This window comes from Alexandromys fortis, unplaced genomic scaffold (genome assembly GCF_014885135.2).
Source record: "Alexandromys fortis isolate MF-2015 unplaced genomic scaffold, M_Fortis_MF-2015_v1.1 scaffold_32, whole genome shotgun sequence".
NCBI classification, from domain to species: domain Eukaryota; kingdom Metazoa; phylum Chordata; class Mammalia; order Rodentia; family Cricetidae; genus Alexandromys; species Alexandromys fortis.
In genome coordinates this window covers 11241756-11264324 of record NW_026067938.1, presented here as the reverse complement: position 1 = coordinate 11264324, position 22569 = coordinate 11241756, and the positions used below count along the sequence as shown (strand labels likewise).

The 22569-nt window shown below is 36.9% G+C and overlaps 1 protein-coding gene across 1 annotated transcript in view; it reads left to right on the top strand.

Moving 5' to 3' along the window:
* Pcm1 (pericentriolar material 1) overlaps window positions 1-22569 on the top strand; it is a 93882-nt gene that overhangs the window by 69466 nt on the left and 1847 nt on the right. The window contains exons 30-38 of the mRNA XM_050147268.1: window positions 2433-2567; window positions 12711-12908; window positions 14370-14432; window positions 14689-14824; window positions 15222-15382; window positions 17845-17917; window positions 18974-19230; window positions 22048-22140; window positions 22221-22335. Of these exons, the coding sequence (XP_050003225.1) occupies window positions 2433-2567; window positions 12711-12908; window positions 14370-14432; window positions 14689-14824; window positions 15222-15382; window positions 17845-17917; window positions 18974-19230; window positions 22048-22140; window positions 22221-22335 (1231 nt within the window). The remainder of the gene's footprint in view (window positions 1-2432; window positions 2568-12710; window positions 12909-14369; window positions 14433-14688; window positions 14825-15221; window positions 15383-17844; window positions 17918-18973; window positions 19231-22047; window positions 22141-22220; window positions 22336-22569) is intronic.

Sequence of the window (22569 nt, the reverse complement as noted above, 5' to 3'; positions counted from 1 at the left end):
TAAACCAGTGTATATAATTGCTAAAAGTGTCTACATAATACGTACTTGTAAATAATGCTTTTAACAGGGCAAAGGAAAAAAATGTACAAGTGAAATTTGGTTGGGTGTAGTAGTGTTGCATAAATAGGTAGAATTCTGAGATCGAGGCCAACTATACATAGTGAGTTGTAGGCTAGTTGAAGAAGTGAATTGCTTTTTGAAATTGTATCTTATGTTTTCATCTAAAATAAGAATTTTAAAATTGTACTCTTTTCATCTAAAGTAAAAATTTTAAATGTTGGAAATGAAAATGTAGTTTGCATTTCACCCAGATATCGAAAACTATAAAATATACTGTCATAGGCTCATTTTACTTTTTTTAAAAGTTTTTCCCTTACAGTATATTCTCATTATTTACACTCCCTCATCTTCTCCTAGATCCTCCCCACCCATCCAGTTCCATGCCTCCTCTTATTTCTCTTCAGAAAACAGGCAGATAAACAAACCAGAATAGAATAAAACAAACAGAAAGCAGCAAAAAATTCCAAGAGGTACACAAACACACGGGGGGTGAAGGGCACTAAAACAGAAAAACAGACTGTCTAAGCAAAAGAACAGTAAGGTTAAAAAAAAACAATGCTCAAAGCATTATAAGATGTCTGTTAGATATATTTGGTCTATAATGCCATTTAACTCGTATGTGCCTATTTTTTATCAAAATGATCTGTCTTTGGTAAGGTATGATATTAAAGTCACCCACTGTTGTTTTGGGTTTAATCTGTGTTTGGAGAGCTGATTCAGTGGTTAAGAGAATTTGCTGCTTTTACTGAAGACCCAAGTTGGGTTCCTAGCACTCAGCGTGTTGTTTCACAAGTAAATACAATTCCAGGGGCTCTCCCGCCATCTTCTGGCCTCAGACACTGGGAACAAGTGTGGTACACACACATGCACTCAGGCCCCTACACATACTCATACAGTTTGAAAGAAGGAAAGTCAGAAAAGGGATGGCATGAGGAAGCTTTGCAGGTGGTAGAATAATTTTTAAATATTTTTCTCTAAATGATTACAATATTGGAAAAGTGTTTTAGTTAATGGTATTTTTTAATGTAAGATATCTTTTTAATATGTTGTCTATGTTGACTTGTTAGAAACCAAGCATGGTGGTACATACCTGTAGTCCCAGTAGTCAGTAGGCTGAAGCAAGAGTGTCAAGAGTCAAAGGTCAGCTTGAGCTATGTAATGAGACACCATCTTAAGAAATCACTTACTAGTCTTTGGCCCCTTGCAGAAAGGAACTGCCTTGGCACATGAGCTTATTTATGTTTTATGTACTTAGGTCAATCTTTGGCCTCATGTAGTTTGGCCACCTCCTTGTTAGTGGAAGAGTGGAATTTGACATGGAAAAAAGGTGACGGGATCTGCTTGAATTAATAGCAGAAAAGGAGATGAGAACCTTGAAAGTACTTGTTACAGGTCTGCTCTAGACTGACCTTGAGAAGCTAATAAGGCTAAGTTTATTTCATAATTCACATATAGTTTAGGGTTTTGTGACAGAGTTTTAGTATATAGCCATGGTTGGCCTAGAACTAAAAACCGTCACCTCCTGCCTCCCCCTCCAAGTGCTAGAATCACACACATGCCACCACACTGTTTTTTTCACAAGGTTTCTAAGGTGCAGTTAAGAAGAGACATGCTCTATGTGTTATTTTAAAGAAGTTAGGAAGACATCTCATAATATTTAGTTATTGGTATGGGTACAGGTATTGCTGGTGTAGTTACTAGCAACTGTTAGGAGGACACTATGACTGTGGCAAGAGAAAAAGCATTTAATTGAGGGCTTGCTTACAGTTCCAGAGGAATAGTTCATTAGCATGATGGCTGGCATAGCAAGTGTGACCGGAGTTGTTGAGAGTCATTAGTAGTAGGCAGAGAGAGATTGGACCTGGCATGAGCTTTTGAGACCTGAAAGCCCTATCCTCAGTAATACCCATTCTCCAGCAAGACTGCACTTCCTAAACCTTCTAATTCTAAACAAGCAATCCACTCCAAAGTGGCTAAGATTCAGCTCTATGAGCCTCTGAAAGCCATTCTTATTTGAAACACCATAGACATAATAGAGAGGAAATTGGATAGAAGGTTGGTAAGATTGTAAACATGGTTGAAATTATGAACTATAATCAGGAAGACAGACAAGTTGAAAGGTCAGCATGCATAATTCTCCTTAGTACAGATAGGAAGTGATAGAAAGTATTTGAATAGTAAATTTCTTTATTGGTCATTTTCTAGTGTATGGGTTAAAATCCCCAAACCTTTCCGTGTATATACTGTAGAGACTGGCCAATATCTCTGGAAAATGAGAAACTATGCAAGAGAATAAAATTTCAAATTGTGTAGATTAATACTTTTTCAATTATAGATGAGTTTATATCCTAACCTACTAGGGTTTTTCTTAGGAGCACATGGATGAAGTGTGTTCTTCTCAACTTCTCACTTCAGTAAGACGTATGGTTTTGACCCTTACCCAACAAAATGATGAGAGCAAAGAGTTTGTCAAGTTCTTTCATAAACAACTAGGAAGTATATTACAGGTAAGAGTTTATTTTTGCTTGTTACCTCCATACCATTTGGTTAGGGTTCTGTTGTCATTCTCTAATATTATACAACTTACTCAAGAATCCATTGTAATATTCATTTTGGATGGCATCGTAATATTATCTCTTTACTTAGTTAAAAATTTAAGAGGACTTTCTGTATTTTAATTTAATATGGCCATCTCTGAGAATTATCCTAACTCCAAGAATATTTTATTGGTTTAAAGGAGCTGGAGAGATGACTTAGATGTTAAGAGCATTTGCTGCTCTTTTAGAAGATCTGGGTTTGATTCTCAGCACCCATGTCATGTCACTCAAAACTGCCTGTGACTCCAGCTTCAGGGGCTTAGGAATTAGCCACTCTCTTTTTGTTTTGTTTTGTTTTACGTATCTGTACACACTTGGCATATCCTCATAGGTACATAGATGTGAACAAAAATGTTTTAATCTGTTTTTTTTTAATCTCCAACATTTTTTTATTGATATTTATTGAGCTCTACATTTTTCTCTGCTTCCCTCCCCACTTCAGTCCTCCCCTAAGGTCCCCATAGTCCCAGTTTACTCAGGAGATCTTGTCTTTTTATACTTTCTACTTCCCATGTAGATTAGATCTATGTAAGTCTCTCTTAGTTGTCCTCATTGTTGTCTAAGTTCTCTGGGATTGTGGTTTGTAGGCTGGCTTTCTTTGCTTTATGTTTAAGAACCACCTATGAGTGAGTACATGTCTTTCTGTGTCTGGGTTACCTCATTCAAAATAATGTTTCTAGCTCTATCCATTTGCCTGCAAAATTCAGCCTGTCGTTATTTTTTTCTGCTGTGTAGTACTCCATTGTGTAAATGTACCACATTTTTCTTTTCCATTCTTCCATCAAGGGGCATTTAGGTTGCTTCCAGGTTCTGGCTATGACAAACAAAGCTGCTATGAACATAGTTGAGCACATGTCTTTGTGGCACGATTGGGCATCCTTTGGATATATACCCAAACATGCTATTATTTGGTCTTGAAGATTGTTTCCTAATTTTCTGAGAAATCGCCACACTGACATCCAAAGGGGTTGTACCAACTTGCATTCCCACCAGCAATGCAGAAGTGTTCCCTTTTCCCCACCACCTTTCCAGCATAAGTTGTCATCAGTGTTTTTGATCTTGGCCATTCTTACAGGTGTAAGATAGAATCTCAGAGTTGTTTTGATTTGAATTTCTCTGATGACTAAGGATGTTGAACATTTCCTTAAGTGTCTTTCATCCATTTTAGATTCCTCTGTTGAGATTTCTCTGTTTAGGTCTGTACTACATTTTTTTTATTGGATTATGTGATTTTTTTGGTGTCCAATTTCTTGAGTTCTTTGTATATTTTAGAGATCAAACCTCTGATGTGGGGATAGTGAAGATCTTTTCCCATTCTGTAGGCTGTCGTTTTGTCTTGTTGACCGTGTGTCCTTTGCTTTACAGAAGTTTTTCAGTTTCAGGAGGGCCCATTTATTAATTGTTTCTCTCAGGGTCTGTGCTACTGGGGTTCTATTTAGGAAGTAGTTTCCTGTGCCAATGTGTTCAAGTGTACTTCCCACTTTCTCTTCTATAAGGTTTAGTGTGGCTGGCTTTATGTCGAGGTCTTTGATGCAGTTGGACTTGAGTTTTGTGCATGGTGATAGATATGGGTCTATTTTTATTTTTCTACGTGTTGATATCCAGTTATGCCAGCACCACTTGTTAAATATGCTTTCTTTTTTTCATTTGATAATTTTTGCTTCTTTATCAAAGTTCAGGTGTTCGAAGGTGTGTGGATTGATATCTGGGTCTTCTGTTGGTTCCATTGGTCCTCCTATCTGTTCTTTTTTTTTTTTAATTGAAAATTTCCACCTCCTCCCCTCCTCCCATGTTGTAAGGAGCTGTGGTCTGCGTTCTTGCCCAGCTCCGCATGGCTAGCTTTACCCAAAATAATTACACGGAAACTGTATTCTTTTAAACACTGCTTGGTCCATTAGTTTTAACCTCTTTTTGGCTAGCTCTTACATATTGATCTAACCCATTTCCAATATTCTGTATAGTACCACGAGCTGGCTTCCCAGGAAAGATCTTAACCTGCATCTGTCTGGAATGGGAGAATCATGGCAACTGACTGACTCGACTTCTTTCTCCCAGCATTCTGTTCTGCTTACTCCACCTACCTAATTTTCTGTCCTATCAGGGCCAAGGCAGTCTCTTTATTTAACCAATGAAATTAACACAAAACAGAAGACTCTCCCCCATCATTCCCACTTCCCTCCTCTGCCCCCACTCCTCCTCCTTCTCCAGTCTAAGAAGCAGTCAGGGTTCCCTACCCTATGGGAAGTCCAAGGTCCTCCCTGCTCCCCCCAGGTCCAGGAAGGTGAGCACCCAGACAGACTAGGCTCCCATAAAGCCTGTCCACGCAGTAGAATCAAAACCTTACGCCAATACCAGGCTGTTTTCACTACTGTAGCTCTGTAGTAGAGTTTGAAGTCAGGAATTGTGATGCCTCCAGAAGTTTTTTTATTGCACAGGATTGTTTTGGCTATCCTGGGTTTTTTGCTTTTCCAAATGAAGTTGGTCTTTGAAGACTTTTGCTGGGATTTTGATGGGCATTGCCATGAATCTGTAGATTGCTTTTGGTAAGATTGCCATTATTACTATGTTAATTCTGCTTACCCAAGAGCATGGGAGATCTTTCCACTTTCTGGTGTCTTCTTCAATTTCTTTCTTCAAAGTTGTTATACAAGTCTTCCACTTGTTTGGTTAGAGTTACTCCAAGATATTTTATGCTAGTTGTGACTATTGTGAAGGGTGTTGATTCTCTTGTTTCTTCCCTAGCCCTTTATCATCTGTGTACAGGAGGGCTACTGATTTTTTTTTTTTTTGAGTTAATCTTGTATCCTGCTACACTGCTAAAAGTGTTTATGTGTTGTAGAAGTTCCTTGGTAGAATTTTTGGGATCACTTATGTAAACTATCATATCATCAACAAATATTGAGAATTTGATTTCTTTTCCAGTTTGTATCCCCTGATCTCCCTTTGGTGTCTTATTTCTCTAGCTAGGACTTTAAGAATTATATTGAATAGATATAGAGAGAATGGACAACCTTGTCTTGTTCCTGATTTCAGGGTAATCGCTGGGAGTTTCTCTCCATTTAGTTTGATGTTGGCTGTTGGCTTGCTGTATATTGCCTTAATTATGTTTAGGTATGTATCCCTGCTCTCTCCAAGACCTTTATCATAAAGGGATGTTGTATTTTGTCAGATGCTTTTCAGCATCTAATGAGATGATCATGTGGTTTTTATTTTTCAGCTTGTTTATATGATTGATTGCGTTGACAGATTTTTGTATGTTGAACCATTTCCTCATCTCTGGGATGAAGCCGACTTAGTCATAGTGGATGATGGTTCTGATGTGTTCTTGGATTCAGTTTGCTAGTATTTTGTTTAGTATTATTGCATCAATGTTCATGAGTGAGATTGGTCTGTAATTCTCTTAGTATTGTCTTTCTGTGGTTTGGGTATCAGGGTAATTGTAACCTCAAAAAAGGAGTTTGGCAATGTTCCCTCTTTCTTTTGTGTGGAATAATTTGAGCAGTATTGGTATTAGTTCTTTGAAAGTCTTGTAGAATTTTGAGCTGAAACCATCTGGTCCTGGGCTTTTTTTGGTTGGGAGACTTTTGATGACTATTTCTATTTCTTTAGCAGTTATAGGTCTGTTTACTTTGCCTATTTGGTCTTGATTTAATTTTGGTAAGTGATATTTATCCAGAAAGTTGTCCATTTCCTTTTAAGTTTTCCAATTTTATGGAGTACAGGTTTTCAAAATATGGCCTGATGATCCTCTGTATTTCCTCTGCGTCTGTTGTTATGTCCCCCTTTTCATTTCTGATTTTGTTAATTTGTATATTCTCTCTCTGTCTTTTGGTTAGTTGGATAAAGGTTTGTCTATTTTGTTGATTTTTCTCAAAGAACCCACTCTTTGTCTCATTGATTCTTTGTATTATTTTCTTTGTTTCTATTTTGTTGATTTCAGCTCTCAATTTATTTCCTGCCTTCTAGTTCTCTTAGGTGAGTTTGTTTCTTTTTGTTCAAATGTTCTGTTAATTCACTAGTTTGAGATTTTTCCAGCTTCTTTATGTAGGCATTTATTGCTATGAACTTGCCTCTTAACACTGCTTTCATTGTGCCCCATAAATTTGGGTATGTTGTGTGGTATATTTCATTGAATTTTAGGAAGTCTTTAATTTCCCGCTTTATTTCTTCCTTGACCCATTGATGATTCAGGTGAGCATTGTTTAATTTCTATGTGTTTGTGGGTTTTCTGGGATTAGTATTGCTGTTGACTTCTAGTTTTAAAGCATGGTGATTTGATAAGGTGCATTGGGTTATTCTAGTTATTTTGTATTTGTTGAGGTTTGTTTTGTTACCAAATATGTGGTCAATTTGTGAGAAGGTTCCATGAGGTGCTGAGAAGAAAGTATATTCTTTTCTTTTTGGATAGAATATTCTATATATGTCTGTTAAGTCTCTTTGAGTCATAATATCTGTTAGTTCTCTTATTTCTCTGTTCATTTTTTGTCTTATTGACCTGTCCAGTGGTGAGAGGGGAGTGTTGAAGTCTCCCTCTATTAGTGTGTGGGTTTTAATGTATAATTCAAGCTGTAGAAGTGTTTCTTTGAAAGTGGGAAGTACTCTACAACACTTTCTACGTATAACCCCAGCAGCACAGACACTAAGGGCCTCATTGAATAAATGGGACCTCCTGAGACTGAGAAGCTTCTGTAAAGCAAAGGACACTGTTGCTAAGACAGAAAGGCAACCCACTGACTGGGAGAAGATCTTCACCAACCCCGCAACTGACAAAGGTCTGATCTCCAAAATATATAAAGAACTCAAGAAACTAGACCGTAAAAGGCTAATCAACCCAATTATAAAATGGGGCACTGAGTTGAACAGAGATCTCTCAACAGAAGAAGTTCAAATGGCCAAAAGACACCTAAGGTCATGCTCAACTTCCTTAGCGCTCAGGGAAATGCAAATCAAGACAACTTTAAGATACCATCTTACACCTGTCAGAATGGCGAAAATCAAAAACACCAATGATAGCCTTTGCTGGAGAGGTTGTGGAGAAAGGGGTACACGCATCCATTGCTGGTGGGAATGCAAACTTGTGCAACCACTCTGGAAAGCAGTGTGAAGGTTTCTCAGGAAATTCGGGATCAACCTACCCATGGGCCCAGCAATACCACTCTTGGGAATATACCCAAGAGAGGCCTTATCACACAACAAAAGTATATGCTCTACTATGTTTATAGCAGCATTGTTTGTAATAGCCAGAACCTGGAAACAACCTAGATGCCCTTCAATTGAAGAATGGATGAAGAAAGTATGGAATATATACATATTAGAGTACTACTCAGCAGTAAAAAACAAGGACTTCTTGAAGTTTGCAGGCAAATGGATGGAAATAGAAAACACCATCCTGAGTGAGGTAAGCCAGACCCAAAAAGAGGAACATGGGATGTACTCACTCATATTTGGTTTCTAGCCATAAATAAAGGACATTGAGCCCATAATTCGGGTTCTTAGAGAAGCTAAATAAGAAGGAGAACCCAAAGAAAATCATATAGGCTTCCTCCTGAATATTAACCTTCATCAGGCGATGAAAGGAGACAGAGACAGAGACCCACAATGGAGCACCGGACTGAAATCTCAAGGTCCAAATCAGGAGCAGAAGGAGAGAGAGCACAAGCAAGGAACTCAGGACCGCGAGGGGTGAACCCATACACTGAGACAAGGGGGATGTTCTATCGGGAACTCACCAAGGCCAGCTGGCCTGGTTCTGAAAAAGCCTGGGTTAAAACCGGTCTAGCTGAACATAGTGGACAATGAGGACTACTGAGACCTCAAGAACAATGGCAATGGGTTTTTGATCCTACTGTACCTATTGGTTTCGTGGGAGCCTAGGCAGTTTCGTGGATGCTCACCTTACTAGACCTGGATGGAGGTGGGTGGTCCTTGGACTTCCCACAGGGCAGGGAACCCTGATTGCTCTTTGGGCTGACGAGGGAGGGGGACTTAATTGGGGGAGGGGGAGGGAAAGGGGAGGCGGCGGTGGGGAAGAGACCGAAAGCTTTAATAAATAAATAAAAAAAAAGTGAGAAAAAAAAAGAAGTGTTTCTTTGACATATGAGGGTGCCCTTGTATTTGGGGAATAGATGTTCAGTATTGAAATTTCCTCTTGATGGATTTTTCCTGTGACTAATACGAAATGTCCTTCTTTGTCTCTTTTGACTGATTTTAGCTTGAAGTCTATTTTGTTAGATATTAGGATAGCTACACCCATTTGTTCTTAGGTCCATTTGATTGGTATATTTTTTTCCCAACCTTTTACTCTGAGATGATGTCTGTCTTTGAGGTTGAGATACATTTCTTGTATGCAGAAGAAGGACAGATTCTTTTTTCATATCCACTCTGTTAGCCTGTGCCTTTTAATAGGTTAGTTGGGTCCATTTACATTAAGGGATATTAATGACCAGTGGTTGCTCTCTCCTGTTAATTTAGTTTTCATTGTTGGTCATATTAATTTGTGCAGTTTTTTCTTCTTTGGGATTTGCTGTAATGAGATCACCAATTGTCTCTGTTTTTGTTGGTGTAGCCATCTTCCTTGGGTTGGAGTTTTCCTTCTAGTATTTTGTGTAGGCCTGGGTTTGTGGCTAGGTATTGGTGAAATCTAGATTTTTCTTGGAATATCTTGTTTTGTTCTTGTATGGTGATCAACAGTTTTGCTGGGTATAGTAGTCTGGGCTGGCATCCATGGTCTCTTAATGTCTGCATAATGCTTGACTTTCTGGCTTTCATTGTCTCCACTTAGAAGTCAGGTGTAATTCTGATAGGTCTACCTTTATATTAATTGGCCTTTTTCCTTTGCAGCTCTTAATATTCTTTCTTTACTCTGTATGTTTAGTGTTTTGATTATTATGAGGCGAGAGGACTTTTTTTGGATCCAGTCTATTGGGTGTTCTGTAAGCTTCTTATATCTTCATAGGGTTATCTTTCTTTAGGTAGGGCAAGTTTTCTTCTATGATTTTGTTAAATAAATTTTCTGTGCCTTTGAGTTGAACTTCGTCTCCTTCTTCTATACCTGTTATTCTAAGATTTGGCCTTTTTATGGTGTCCCATATTCATGGATATTTTGGGTTAAGCTTTTGTTAGATTTAATGTTTTCTTTAACTGATGAATATTTCCTCTATCGTATCTTCACCACTTGAGATTATCTCTTCCATTTCTTGTATTCTGCTGTTCTTGCTTGCTTTGTGGTTCCTGATCTTTTTCTCATGATTTCTGGTTCTGTAATTCCTTCGGCTTGTGTTTTCTTTATTGTTTCTATTTCAATTTTTAAGTCCATGAATAGTTTCTTTTATATGTTTAATTTCTTTTTCTTGGTTTTCTATAAGTGATTTGCTGATACCTTCCTTCCTTCATTTATTTATTTATTTAATTATTTATTTATTTTTTTTTTTTTTGGATTTTCGAGACAGGGTTTCTCCGTAGCTTTTGGTTCCTGTCCTGGAACTAGCTCTTGTAGACCAGGCTGGCCTCGAACTCACAGAGATCCGCCTGCCTCTGCCTCCTGAGTGCTGGGATTAAAGGCATGTGCCACCACTGCCTGGCTTCCCTCCATTTCTTTAAGGAAATTTCTCATTTTATCTTTAAGAATTCCAAACATTCTCTTGAGGCTATTTTTTAGATCATTTTCTTCTGGTTTATCCATATTTGGTTGTTCAGGTCTTGCTTTTATAGGGTCTTTCGGTTTTACTGGTAATGTGTGACTTTATCTTTTCTACTCATCTTTTCCTCTAATAGGTTGGTTGGGGCTGTCTGAGATTCTGTTGAATAATCTTGTAGGTACCAGTGAATCCAAAGCTAAGATGGTTTTCCTCGTGGTACAGTCAGTGTCACAGTTCTAGTTACCCCATTGGTTATTCCTGTTCCTGGAGATAGCTCAGTACTCCTGTGCTTTGGTCTGCTCCTTTGGAGTTTGCTGTCTTAGGCCAACTTTGGCCTAGGCTGCTGGCTTTGATCTGTTTTTGTAAATCTTGGTCTGGATCCCCTCCTACAGAAGTCCCTGGCTTGGAGTTGGACCTGTTCTGGTAGAGATTGCTGACTCTGGATCTGGTCGCAGGTTCAGTCCTGATCCACCAGTGTTCTGGGACTGGTTGGCTCCAAGGCTGGATTTGCTCCTGGCTTCTGCTCCCAGTGGAGCTTGTTTCCTCAGGCCCACTCTGTCCTAGGATTCTTGTTCAGTTCCACTCCTGTGGAATTTGTTCTTTAATCTGGTTTGATATTCTACCATGCGAATAGTTTAAGACTAAAAGAAAAGCATGCTCTGGTTTAATTTTAAATAATGAGAAATTTTAGAAGCTAGAAACTAGCCTCTAATTAGAGAAACTTTTTAGAATATGAATAACCTTGCTTATATCATAAAAGTAACTGTTAGTATGTGTTTGATTATTGGCATTTCACTCTCCTTATCTGTTTTATTTGGAGCCTTTGAAGCTCCTCTCATCTAGATATTCATAACAGCTGAAGTTTACTGTGAACTGTGTCCATGCCACTATGACAAAACAGAACTTACAATGAACCTATTTGTTTTATACCTGTTATCTGACTTCCTTTATTTCCTTCCCTCCCACACTGTCTAACCTCTAGTAATTACTTTCTAATGCTCAGATAAACTTCAACTATAAATTATGGTGAGACTGTGATTCTTAGCTAGAGAAGACTTTTGTGTCCCAGGGGACATTTGACAGTGGCTGTAGGTGTTTGTTTCATATAGCAGGTAAAGTGGGAGAGAGATAAGAAGGAAAAGGAGGAAGAGATGTACTAGATAGAGGCCAGGCATGCTGCTAAACCTCTTTCATTTTCTTCCTGTTTTTTTTTTTTTCCTACGAGGTTATGTCTATTTAAGAACAAAAGTTAATTTAAATTAAATATTACCTAGAATCTTTTTTCTCCTCCCCTGTTCTTCCCTCCCTGTGTCTCTGCTTTCTTTCATGAGCTAGACCACAAGGTATTGGTTTTGAATTTTTTTTTTTCTGAACTCTGTTCAGAAGTTTTGTGTTGCAAGTCTCTTAGCATACATGTAGTTTCTGTGGCTGTATAGATAGTGTTTCTGTGTTGGGCAGTAGCTAACGTGACACAACATTGTAGTTTACCTTTTCTCTGAGTAGCATAGCCCATATTTTTGCAAGAAAGAAAAAGGGAAGTCCTTTATATAAAATAGCACAATTACTCATATGATGATGCTTTGTTTCCTCTTGAGTAGAAGTAATGCTTACTTACAAACTTTTCTGGAGACAATTTTAAATGAAGATGACTGGTTGGCTAAATGTAAAGGAAGAAACTAGCAATATTTGGCACCATGCTGATGAGGAAAAGAGTTTATCCTCACATAGTAGTTAATATATTCATTGCTGTAGTGCATATATAGTTCCTACATGTACTCCCTGGGAACTTTTTGGAGATTCGGAGTCTGTTTTACTCTTTTGTGCCCAAGGTTTATATTAAGAAAGTACTATATTTATAGATGACTGTATATTTTTTCTTCCCCTTGTTTATACTCTAAATGAGGCTAGCAAGATGTCTGCTTTGTAATAGAATATTTCATAGTAATACTTTAGCTTCAGGTTTTCCAATACTTTGAAAAGTATTGGAACACGGACAATGGCAGTAGACACGCTAATGTGGATAGGGGAACTCCAGGAGGTCTCAGTCATACACAAAGAACTAACGTTATACAGCCTGAGCAGGTTCTGCTTATCTATTTATGTATACACACACACACCGTGTGTGTGTGTGTGTGTGTGTGTGTGTGTGTGTGTGTGTAACAATATATTGAAGTAAGGGTGAAAGAGCAAGCAAGGGTATGTGGGAGGGGTTGGAGGGAGGAAAAGGAAAGGAGAAATAGAGCATTAAAATCTCAGAAAAAATCTCAGAGTCTATATTTATATACATATAAAATATCAGGAATATTGGTTTTCTCTAGGCAAGTATTATAGTTTAATCTTTTAAACCGTCTGTATTGTTTTATCCACAGTTGAAGTTTACTATGATCTTAAAATTGTTTGTTTTATCTTTAAATAGGATTCACTAGCAAAATTTGCAGGCAGAAAACTGAAAGACTGTGGAGAAGATCTTCTTGTAGAAATATCTGAAGTGCTGTTTAATGAGTTGGCTTTCTTTAAGCTCATGCAAGACTTGGATAATAATAGTATAGCTGTTAAACAGAGATGCAAAAGGAAAATTGAAGCAGCTGGAGTGATACAGTCTTATGCTAAAGAGGTAACTTTCCCTTTGCTTTTTAAGAATAGCTATCATTAGCCTTAAATTACAGTCCTTGATCATTATTAGTAAATAAACTCTCATTTGACCTCAACAAGAACAGTTATTTTTAGTAAAACCATAGTCAAGTGTGTAAATCAGTACTTGGCCTACATCCTAAACTTAGGATTACCACAAAGGGGAGAGCAAAAGTACAGACAGGAATGGATGCTAACTCTGAATTTTGAGGTGTCCAGTCCACTTCAGTATTTCTTACTAAGCGCTCCAAAGAGGAGAGAACCTGGATCTAGTTCCTGGTCAGCTTTCCTATGATGGCTGTTGCCAAATGCCAGGGAGTCTCCAAGAATATGTATCACAAGGAAGTCACTTCCAGCCAACAAGCATCTGTCCATTGGCTAGGGCTCTAGTTTTTCTGCCTTGTTAATCATGACTGCATGTGAGACTGGATCGTTAATTCTCCTGTAGTGGAAGACTTACTAGGAGGCTTTCCTTGTAAGCAGCCTTTCCTTATTCTCTGACCACAAGAAGGGAAAGTGAGCCAGGACCCAGACAGAGAAATCCATCTAACTTAGATTCTAAAATAGAGTTAGGCCATTTTCTCTAGTGCTCCTGTTTTTATTCTAGACAGAATTCATTTCAACCATTGCTAAATACCTAAGGAAAATAAAGTCGCAGAATACCACAGTAATTCCTGGAAAAGAGGTCTTTTAGTCTGTGTTAGATGGGCAGTCTCCTGAGACTCTTGCCAGGGGCAGAAATATGAGTGTAGACCTGAAAGACAGAAGTTCATCATGAGGAAGGGGGAAAGCTTTGCATAGAGAAAAAATTCAGTGTAGTGATTCTAAGGCAGAGTTGAGCAGTTGAACAAAACAGGGCCATAAAGACAAAAGTCTTCTAAGTAGAGTGGAAATGTGAGCTCCTGATAGGGTACTTGCCTGGAATGCTTGTAGGTTCTGAACCAAGCTGTTGCAAAGGAAGTCAAGTGATGAGAATGGAAGTGATGCCATAGGGGTAGTAAAGAACTTAACAACCAACTTGTCTAGGTATATAGTAGGAAACAAAAATTTGGCCCATCTCAAGGTAGAGATGTGAGGTGATCCTTTGATCTCTACAGGTGTACGCACACACACTACACTAATAAGGACTAAAATATGAGGTTATTCTCTGATCTCCACAGGCGCACACAAATATACATAAACATTCATTTAGAAAAATAGACAGTGAGAGGAAAATATGAGATGTGATAAAGTTACATATCTATAAAACTGAGAAATAAATGATAAGTTAATGTCTTAGATTGGTGTGCAAGCACATATTTTTGACAATTGAGTAAGTAATTCCAGTGGTTTATATGTGAATAATTATAGACAAAAAAAGCTGATTTGCTGGCTTATTAAGATTAGAAAAACTGGAATTACATAAGTATTCCTGCTGAACTCTATTTAATTGATTTGCTATTAGGCCAAAAGGATTCTTGAAGGCGATCATGGCTCACCTGCTGGAGAGATTGATGATGAAGACAAAGTATGTGCTAACTTGTGTCTATAAATAATGCTTATAGAACAAAACACAATTTTAACACCTTTTATCTTAATTCTTTTTACAAGTAAAGTATGTAAATGTCTTTTCTTCTGACAAACCAAGGTTTTTCTTGTAAAACAAAACTAGAATGTCAGAAGTAATTCTTTATAACAGAGTGGTTATTATTGCTATGAAAGCTTTACCATATATACATTTTTAAAGTACTCCAAGAGCTAATTATTATTTACATTGTTTACAGGACAAGGATGAGACTGAAACAGTTAAACAGACTCAGATTTCTGAGGCATATGATGCCAAAGGTCCCAAAAATGTAAGATCTGATGTTTCTGATCAAGAGGAAGATGAAGAAAGTGAAAGGTGTCCAGTGTCTATTAGTAAGTTTAAAGGCTTTGAGACATATTTATACATACGTTTTCTGTAGTGATGCATTGAGATTTGAGTCGCAGTATCATTAGGACTGAGTGATCTGTGTAACCTGATTAAATTACCTTCCCATTCTGCACCACAGTTTTGAAGTGTACACTGATTTGAATGTTTCAGATATAGTATATACAGTACCTGTATCACTCAGTGATAGAATAGACAAAGTCACCATTACTAAGATTGCATGGGTGATGTGGTGATGCACAACAGCAGGAGACTGAGGTACTGGGCTAACTTCAGTTCGGGAGTTAGAACCAGCAACACAGTGAGACTTACTTCATCTGTACACCCACCCCCATCCTGAAGATGAATTTGTGAGTTACTAAAATTTGTGTGTAATCAACTTAGATCTGTCTAAAGCTGAAAGTCAGGCTCTAACTAATTATGGAAGTGGAGAAGATGAAAATGAGGATGAAGAAATGGAAGACTTTGAAGAGAGTCCTGTGGATGTCCAGACTTCACTTCAGGCTAATACTGAAACTACAGAAGAAAATGAACACGACAGTCAGGTATTCTGTTACAAACACCTGTCCTTTCTCAGCCACTGAAAACAAGAGTCTTCTGAAAGCTATCAAAGTGTGTGCTTTTTCCACCATCATTTTCATAATTAGAAAACTATTTATTGAAAAATTAGTGTATTTATTTAGACCTGAAACATTCCAGGTATATGACATATATATTTAATCCCAGTAATATGGAAGCAAAGGTGGACAGATCTCTCTTAATTCAAGGACAGCCAGGGCTAAACAAGGAGACCCTGTCTCAAAAACAAAATAAACACCTACTTTTATAATCTTTAAAATACTTTAATCTTTTTTATAGTAAGTTATAAAACTATAAGATACTTTAGAAGATACGAATAAGTTTCTTATTTTTCTCCTAGTCACAAATTAAAGTATTTTATATCATAAAATCATTTGTTTTCCTGCATTTACTTTATCTAAACCAAGAGGCTATACCTGGTACAGTTTCTTCTGCTGTTTACTTCTGTTTTTTTTTTTTTTTTTTGAGTGACTGTGTATGTGTATGTGTGTGTTAGTGGTAAATTTATGTTTAATATTTAGACTTAGTCAAACAATATAAATATTTTCAGCTGCTGAGCCAAGTTAATATTGTTACTGCTTCTTTATATATCTTCCACCACATTTAGTAATTGTCTCCATTTTTATTAGCATTCTTTGAACATATACATCCCTGAGTATTCTATCCTGTTCTCTAGTAGCTGTCTATACAAGGCTCCCCACAAAATTTGGTAGATAAAGCTAATTGATTTTTTGTTGTTGTTGTTTTCTTCTTCAAATATTATCTTTTTCTGCTGTATTCTAAATCTGCTGAATAGTTACCAACCTAAGAATCCATTTTCTCCATTATCTTCATCAGGTTTCTATTTATGCAATCTAGCTTTGTCTTATTTGTAATTTGTGACCTCATCTCAGTGGTTATAAACCATCTAGTAACCTTCTGAGAAAATGCATAAAAGGTTAATATTTTTAGATATTACATATTTTCAAAAAAAATTTTGAGTGTTGAAGGTATTTTCCTTTAGAGATTGATCTTACTGCTTCATCATCTTGGTCAAAGAGCTGCTTCGCAGATGTCCTGTGATTTCTTCATTTTAACCCTATGTGTATAGCTTTGTCCTGTTCCCTACACTAAAAGATTTTCAGCCCCCAAACTTCTGGAGTTTTACAGCTTTATTGTGATTTTTTTTCTATCATCTGGGTATTTGTTTAGTTTTTTTCTATATATATTCTTATATTTGTTAAATTTCTTTATTTGCCACCATTTTCTCTTCTGTCTGTGGAAATTATATATTGTAAAATAGTTAACTCTTGGTTGATATCTCATTTTTCCCTCTGTTCTTTTTACTGTCCCATTGTTTTATCATTTTGCTTTATTTTTTGGACTGTATCTCGGATCTTAATACTTGTATTAATTAGCTTTATTTCAACTTTCGTACCTACTGTGTCTAAAAGCCTTTAACATTTCCCTGATTGTTTTATATGATGTCATGTATTTTCATCTATCCTTGAAAGCTTTAAATATCTATCTGTTGGACCTTGACTGTTTAACGATTTATAGAGACGAACATACACATGCTGTTTTGAAAAAATGGCTTGGGTTCTATGGAGTTTCTCTATAAGGCATTTTTATAGGCAGTTTACTTTCTGATAGAAAGTTCCAGTTCTAAGTTTATATTGGTACTTTCGTTGGAGTGGTTTATCCAAAAACCGTTCTCTGTTCTCAACCCTGGGTCATGGAAGTTCCACTGTTGGTGTTCTTGATTAAGTGGGTAGAGTAGGTTGTAGACTTAGATTAGACCCTAATTTTCTTTATGATTTTTTTTAACCAAGTCCTCATTTTAATGCATTTTTTATTCTACCTCTCTCTCCTCCCACTATTAGCTAGCTAGCTCAGTTCTATAAAATATCATCTTCCATCTTCTGTGAGGTTGGACATAAAACACCAGGAGTCAACTACTTTCTAAAACAACTCACCAGCATTGCTCCTTGTGATGATAATCAACCTCTGTCTTACTATTGTAGCCCTCACTGGCAGCAGGTACTTCCATTTGTGAGATGAATTCATATCCTGTTTCTTCCTCTGCTACAAACACTTGACTTTGTTTGTCTTTCTCTTCTTTATCACTTCTGCTTAAGGGTTTCAATTCATTAAGGGTTACAGTTAAAGATAGCCTTTCATTTTAAGATGAGATCCTGAGAAAAATAGTAAAAACTTATAGGACCTATTTTATTCTGTCATTTGTTTTGTGCTTATCTAAGAAGGAAACCTTTTTAATTACCCATCTTTCAGTTATAAACTAAAGCCTCTTTGAAACATTTGAGAAGAGACTGTTAGATTTTTCTTTTTATAGCTCTGGGGTTGGACAAGAAGCACATAGTATTAATTATCATTTCTATAGCGACCACATATTTTTAGGTCTTGCTATTAAAACATATTTTTCTTTTAGGTTCTACAACATGATCTTGAAAAAACACCAGAAAGCACAAGTGTACCATCAGACCAAGAACCAACTAGTAAGAGTAAGAAGTCTAAATAACCCCAAGTTTTAGATTCTTTAAAATATTTTTCAGTGTGCTTAAAACTAAAAAAGTAGGTTTTAATTCCTAACTAATATTAGTGTAAAGACACTTTGGACTTAATGTACTTAATGTCTATTGTGGACTTAATGTACTTAATGTCTATTGTTGTTATCCTGATAAATGTACCCCAAGCTGGCCTTTGAACTCTTTATGTAGTTTAAAGATAACCTTGAACTTCAGATCCTCTGCCTCTACCTCCTGAGTCATTGAATTGCAGGTATATGCACCCATATTGTACATCCAACTAGCAATTATTTTCCATTTGTTTGTATATTTATTTTGAGGCAGGGGTCTCAGTATATAGCCCTGGGTGGCCTGAAACCCCCTATATAAATCAGGCTGGCCTCCAGATTGGGAATCTGCCTGTTGTTTCCCACATTCTGGGATTAAAACCATGGGACTCTTGCTCACTACAAGTATCTTTATTTATTTGCTTTCTTAAATGTGTGTGTACCTAAGTATGTGCATGTGTACCATGTGCATGTAGTGACCACAGAGGCCAGAAGAGGCTACCAGAACTGCAGTTGCAGGCCATTGTGGACTACTTGGTGTGGGTGCTGGGACCTGAACTCCAGTTCCCTGTGAAAACAGCAAGTGCCTTTAACGACTAAGCTATCTCTTCAGTTCTCCCCACACCCTTCTCTTAGATTTATATTTGACATTTATTTATTTACAGACTCTTGAGAGAAAAATGAGGGAAGTTTGTTTTGGTTTTGTTTGTTTTAAAATAATACTCATTTTAGGGCTTTAGTCTTAAAAATCCTAATTCATTATTCCTAAATCATTGAAATCACTTGGCCTTCAGGAATTTAAATTAACATGTTCCTTGCTAAATCTGTTCAGCTATACTTGGGAACCATGATAAGGAAAATCTGGATAGGGATCTTTTGGGTTTTACATGTCTTGATTACTCTCATTCATAATACTGTCTTTATTTAGCATAAAATTGAACAGATGCTTCATTTCTGTAATGCGGAGACTTTCTTTTGATGGCAGATAACCAAGACAGCTCTCCTGTGAAGCCTTGTTATCTCAATATCTTGGAAAATGGACAACCCTTAAGTAGCACTGCCCATAAGGACTCACTCACTATCACTGATTCATCTAAACAGCCAGACCCTATGCCATTACCCTTAACTGCAAGCGAAGCCTTAGTGCCTAGAGTCAAAGAAGTGAAATCTGCTCAGGAGACTCCCGAGAGCTCTCTGGCTGGAAGTCCTGATACTGAATCTCCCGTGTTAGTGAATGACTATGTATGTAATAATTACATTTCTAAGTATTTTTGCCTTTTCATTTCTGTGTATATTTCATTTTTGAGAGTAATATATTGAGCATATAAATCAAACTTCACTTTGTGGTTAGGTTCAGAACCTGTCAGAACATTTATTCTTTCTTATTCATGCTTAGTTTGATAGGAAAGTGGTTGTAAATTAAATGACCATCTCAAAAACTGAAGGTTTTATAGTTTTGAAAACCAAAAAATTTAGTTACAGATGACAGGAGTTTCTGTTGAGACCTAAAGTGCTAGTGATTCATGAAGCATCAGTTAATCTCTTACACTATCGAGGTTTTACTTCTTAACTGTTGGGGGCAATTTGAAATCCTTTGATATACCTGAAGGTATAAATTTGGGGTATGGCAGGGAACTGTTCAACAGAGTCAATATTTGTATGTAACAAATTACAAAACAACATACTAGGAAATTACACTTTATAATAAGTATGTAAGTTTAGTTTCACTCTGAACCTTAATTTCATTTCAGTTTAGTAGCAAACATATTAGTTTGGGGATGTGTGGGTTGTGTATTTTTAATATAATTTTTCTTAGCAAAAATGAAGAGATTTGTAGCATAATATTTGAACCTCGAAGGATACAATGTATCCCTCTCCCCTTTTTGTTTTGGCATTTTGAGTTTGTTACTTTGATCCCTCCAATCTGGAACTTGATAGAGAAACAGACTGGCCTGGAACTTTAGGTGTTATCCTGCCTTTGCCTTTTGAGTGCTGGGATCACAGGTGTCTGTCACCACTTAGACATTGGTTCATTTTTTAAAAGTTAAAATTTATTGTCTTCCAGTGGTATTTTTATAGTTAGGACTCACAAATTGGTCAGAAAGGGAACTGAGAATGTTTCAAAAACATCAATAGGAACATATTCTTATAAGTTGCTTAGGTTTTTTTTTCAGTGTACACTTAAGCATTTAAAGCTCTGAAAATTACTTGATTTAATCTTCAAACATTTTTGCAATATTTATTCATTTATTTGTTGGTTGGTTGTTTTTTTGAAACAGGGTTTTTCTGTAGACCTAGCTGTCCTGAAACTCACTCTGTAGAACAGGATGGCCTCGAATTCACAGAGATCAGCCTGCCTCTTCCTTCTAAGTGCTGGGATTAAAGTTTAAAGGCCACCATCGCCTGGCCTATTTATCTTAAGTGTATGTGTCTGAGTGTGTGTATATATGTATGTGCATAATATATGTTTAGGATTCTATAGAAGTCAGAAGAGGACATTGGATCACCTGGAACTGATATTGCAGAAGGCTATGAGCAACCATGTAGGTGTTGAGATTTAAACTTGGGTCCTCTAGAACAGCCAATGCATTTAAACACTGAGTCATTTCCCTAGCCCCTTTAAAAAAATACTTTTTATTATATTAATTAATTGAGAAAGAGAGATGGGGTGGGGGTGACATATGTGTGTGTGCACCATAGCACCTGTGAGGAAGTCAGAGGACAGCCTGCCGGAGTTTGTTCTCTCATCCACATTGTGGGTCTGGGGGGTAAACTCAGGCTTAGCAGGAAGTATCTTAACCAGATGAGCCATCTCATTGCCCCTACCCAGTTTATTCTTACATGTTTGTTTGTCTTTGAGACATGGTCTCTATTTATTCCTGCTAACCTGGAGCTTGCTATATGAAGAGCAGACTGCTTGCCTTTGTTTGCCTCATGAGTGCTGGGATTAAAAGCATGTGGTACCACATCCAGCTTGATTTATTCTTATAATCATTTTTATTTTCAATTTTTAGGCAGAGAATCATGCTGAAAATTATTTTTTCTTAAAACAGTGAAATGGTCAGTGTTGTATTCTCTGAAGAGTAATCTAATGACTGCATAAGAGATACGTTGTTTGGGGGCTGGATAGGTGATGAGCGCTGACCGCTCTTCCAACGGATTAATTCTTATCTCCCACATGGCATCTCACCACTGTCTGTAACTCCAGTTCCAGGGGAGCCAACACCCTCACACATTCGTGCACATATTTTTTTTTTTTTTTTTTTTTTTTTTTTGNCTCTTGTAGACCAGGCTGGTCTCGAACTCACAGAGATCCGCCTGCCTCTGCCTCCCGAGTGCTGGGATTAAAGGCGTGCGCCACCACCACCCGGCCCACATAATTTTTTTTTTAATTAAGAAAAAGATGTCAGAAGAACATATGCAATTGCAGAGTGGATGGCGATGATGATGCGAGAGAGAACGCACCCTCAGGGTTTTACTGAGTTAGCTAATAGATAGTAGTTTTTAAAATTGCAAAGGATAATTAAGGAAAGAAGAGAATTCAAGTTAAAGAGAAAGAATTGGAGATGGTCACTAAAGTAAATTGCTAAATTCACAACTAGTATTTCTCTATGAGCCTTAACAAACATAACTTGAAAAGCTTATATTTATTACATTCTGAATATAATTCTAATGCATTCTCTGAACATAAACAATAAGGATGAGGGATATAGTGAAATAGCTCTTGTAGCGTATGCAAGACCCTGTGGTACAATCATCAGTACCACCAAAGAATTGCTGGTTAGTATTTGTCTCCCAGTGTAACTACTATTATTCATTCAGCCTTTGTGAACTGGATTTTTAACTGTGGGGTGCAGGAGGGAGGGAGGGGGTCCAACAGTATGCTCAAAGCTGTAGCTATGTACCCTGTTTAGTGAACTATACATTTTTAAATTATTCATATAAATATGAATAGATAGAAATCCACCTTCTTTCTAGGCATGAGTAATTTAGATTCTGATGCAGAGGTGTTGTGCTTTTTGCTTTTGTATTGTTCATTAACTATAACTTACCTTACAGGAAGCTGAATCTGGTAACATAAGCCAAAAGTCTGATGAAGAAGACTTTGTGAAAGTCGAGGATTTGCCGCTCAAACTGACAGTCTATTCAGAGGTATTCGGCTCTCTTCAACTAAGCTTATCTTTGTAACAAATATTAGATGAAAGATTATACTTTTAATTTTCATTCTAAAGGCAGAGCTAAGGAAGAAAATGGTAGAAGAAGAACAGAAAAACCATTTATCTGATGAAATATGTGAAATGCAGACTGAAGAATTAGCTGGAAATTCTCAGATACTGAAAGAACCTGGTAAAAGTTACCAATTTTAATTTTGTATTGAAAAATCATGATCATACTAGTCTAGTTTGTTTTTGAAAGATACTATTTATTCCTAAAAAATAGAAGGCTACTATTGGAAAAGGGGCAATCTGTCAATTAATCCAGCTGCTTGATTCTTTGCAAATTATATTAGATTATGTTTTCTATTTATAAAATCTTTAATAAAGTACTAGATGCAACTCTAATGTTAATGTTTTATGATTT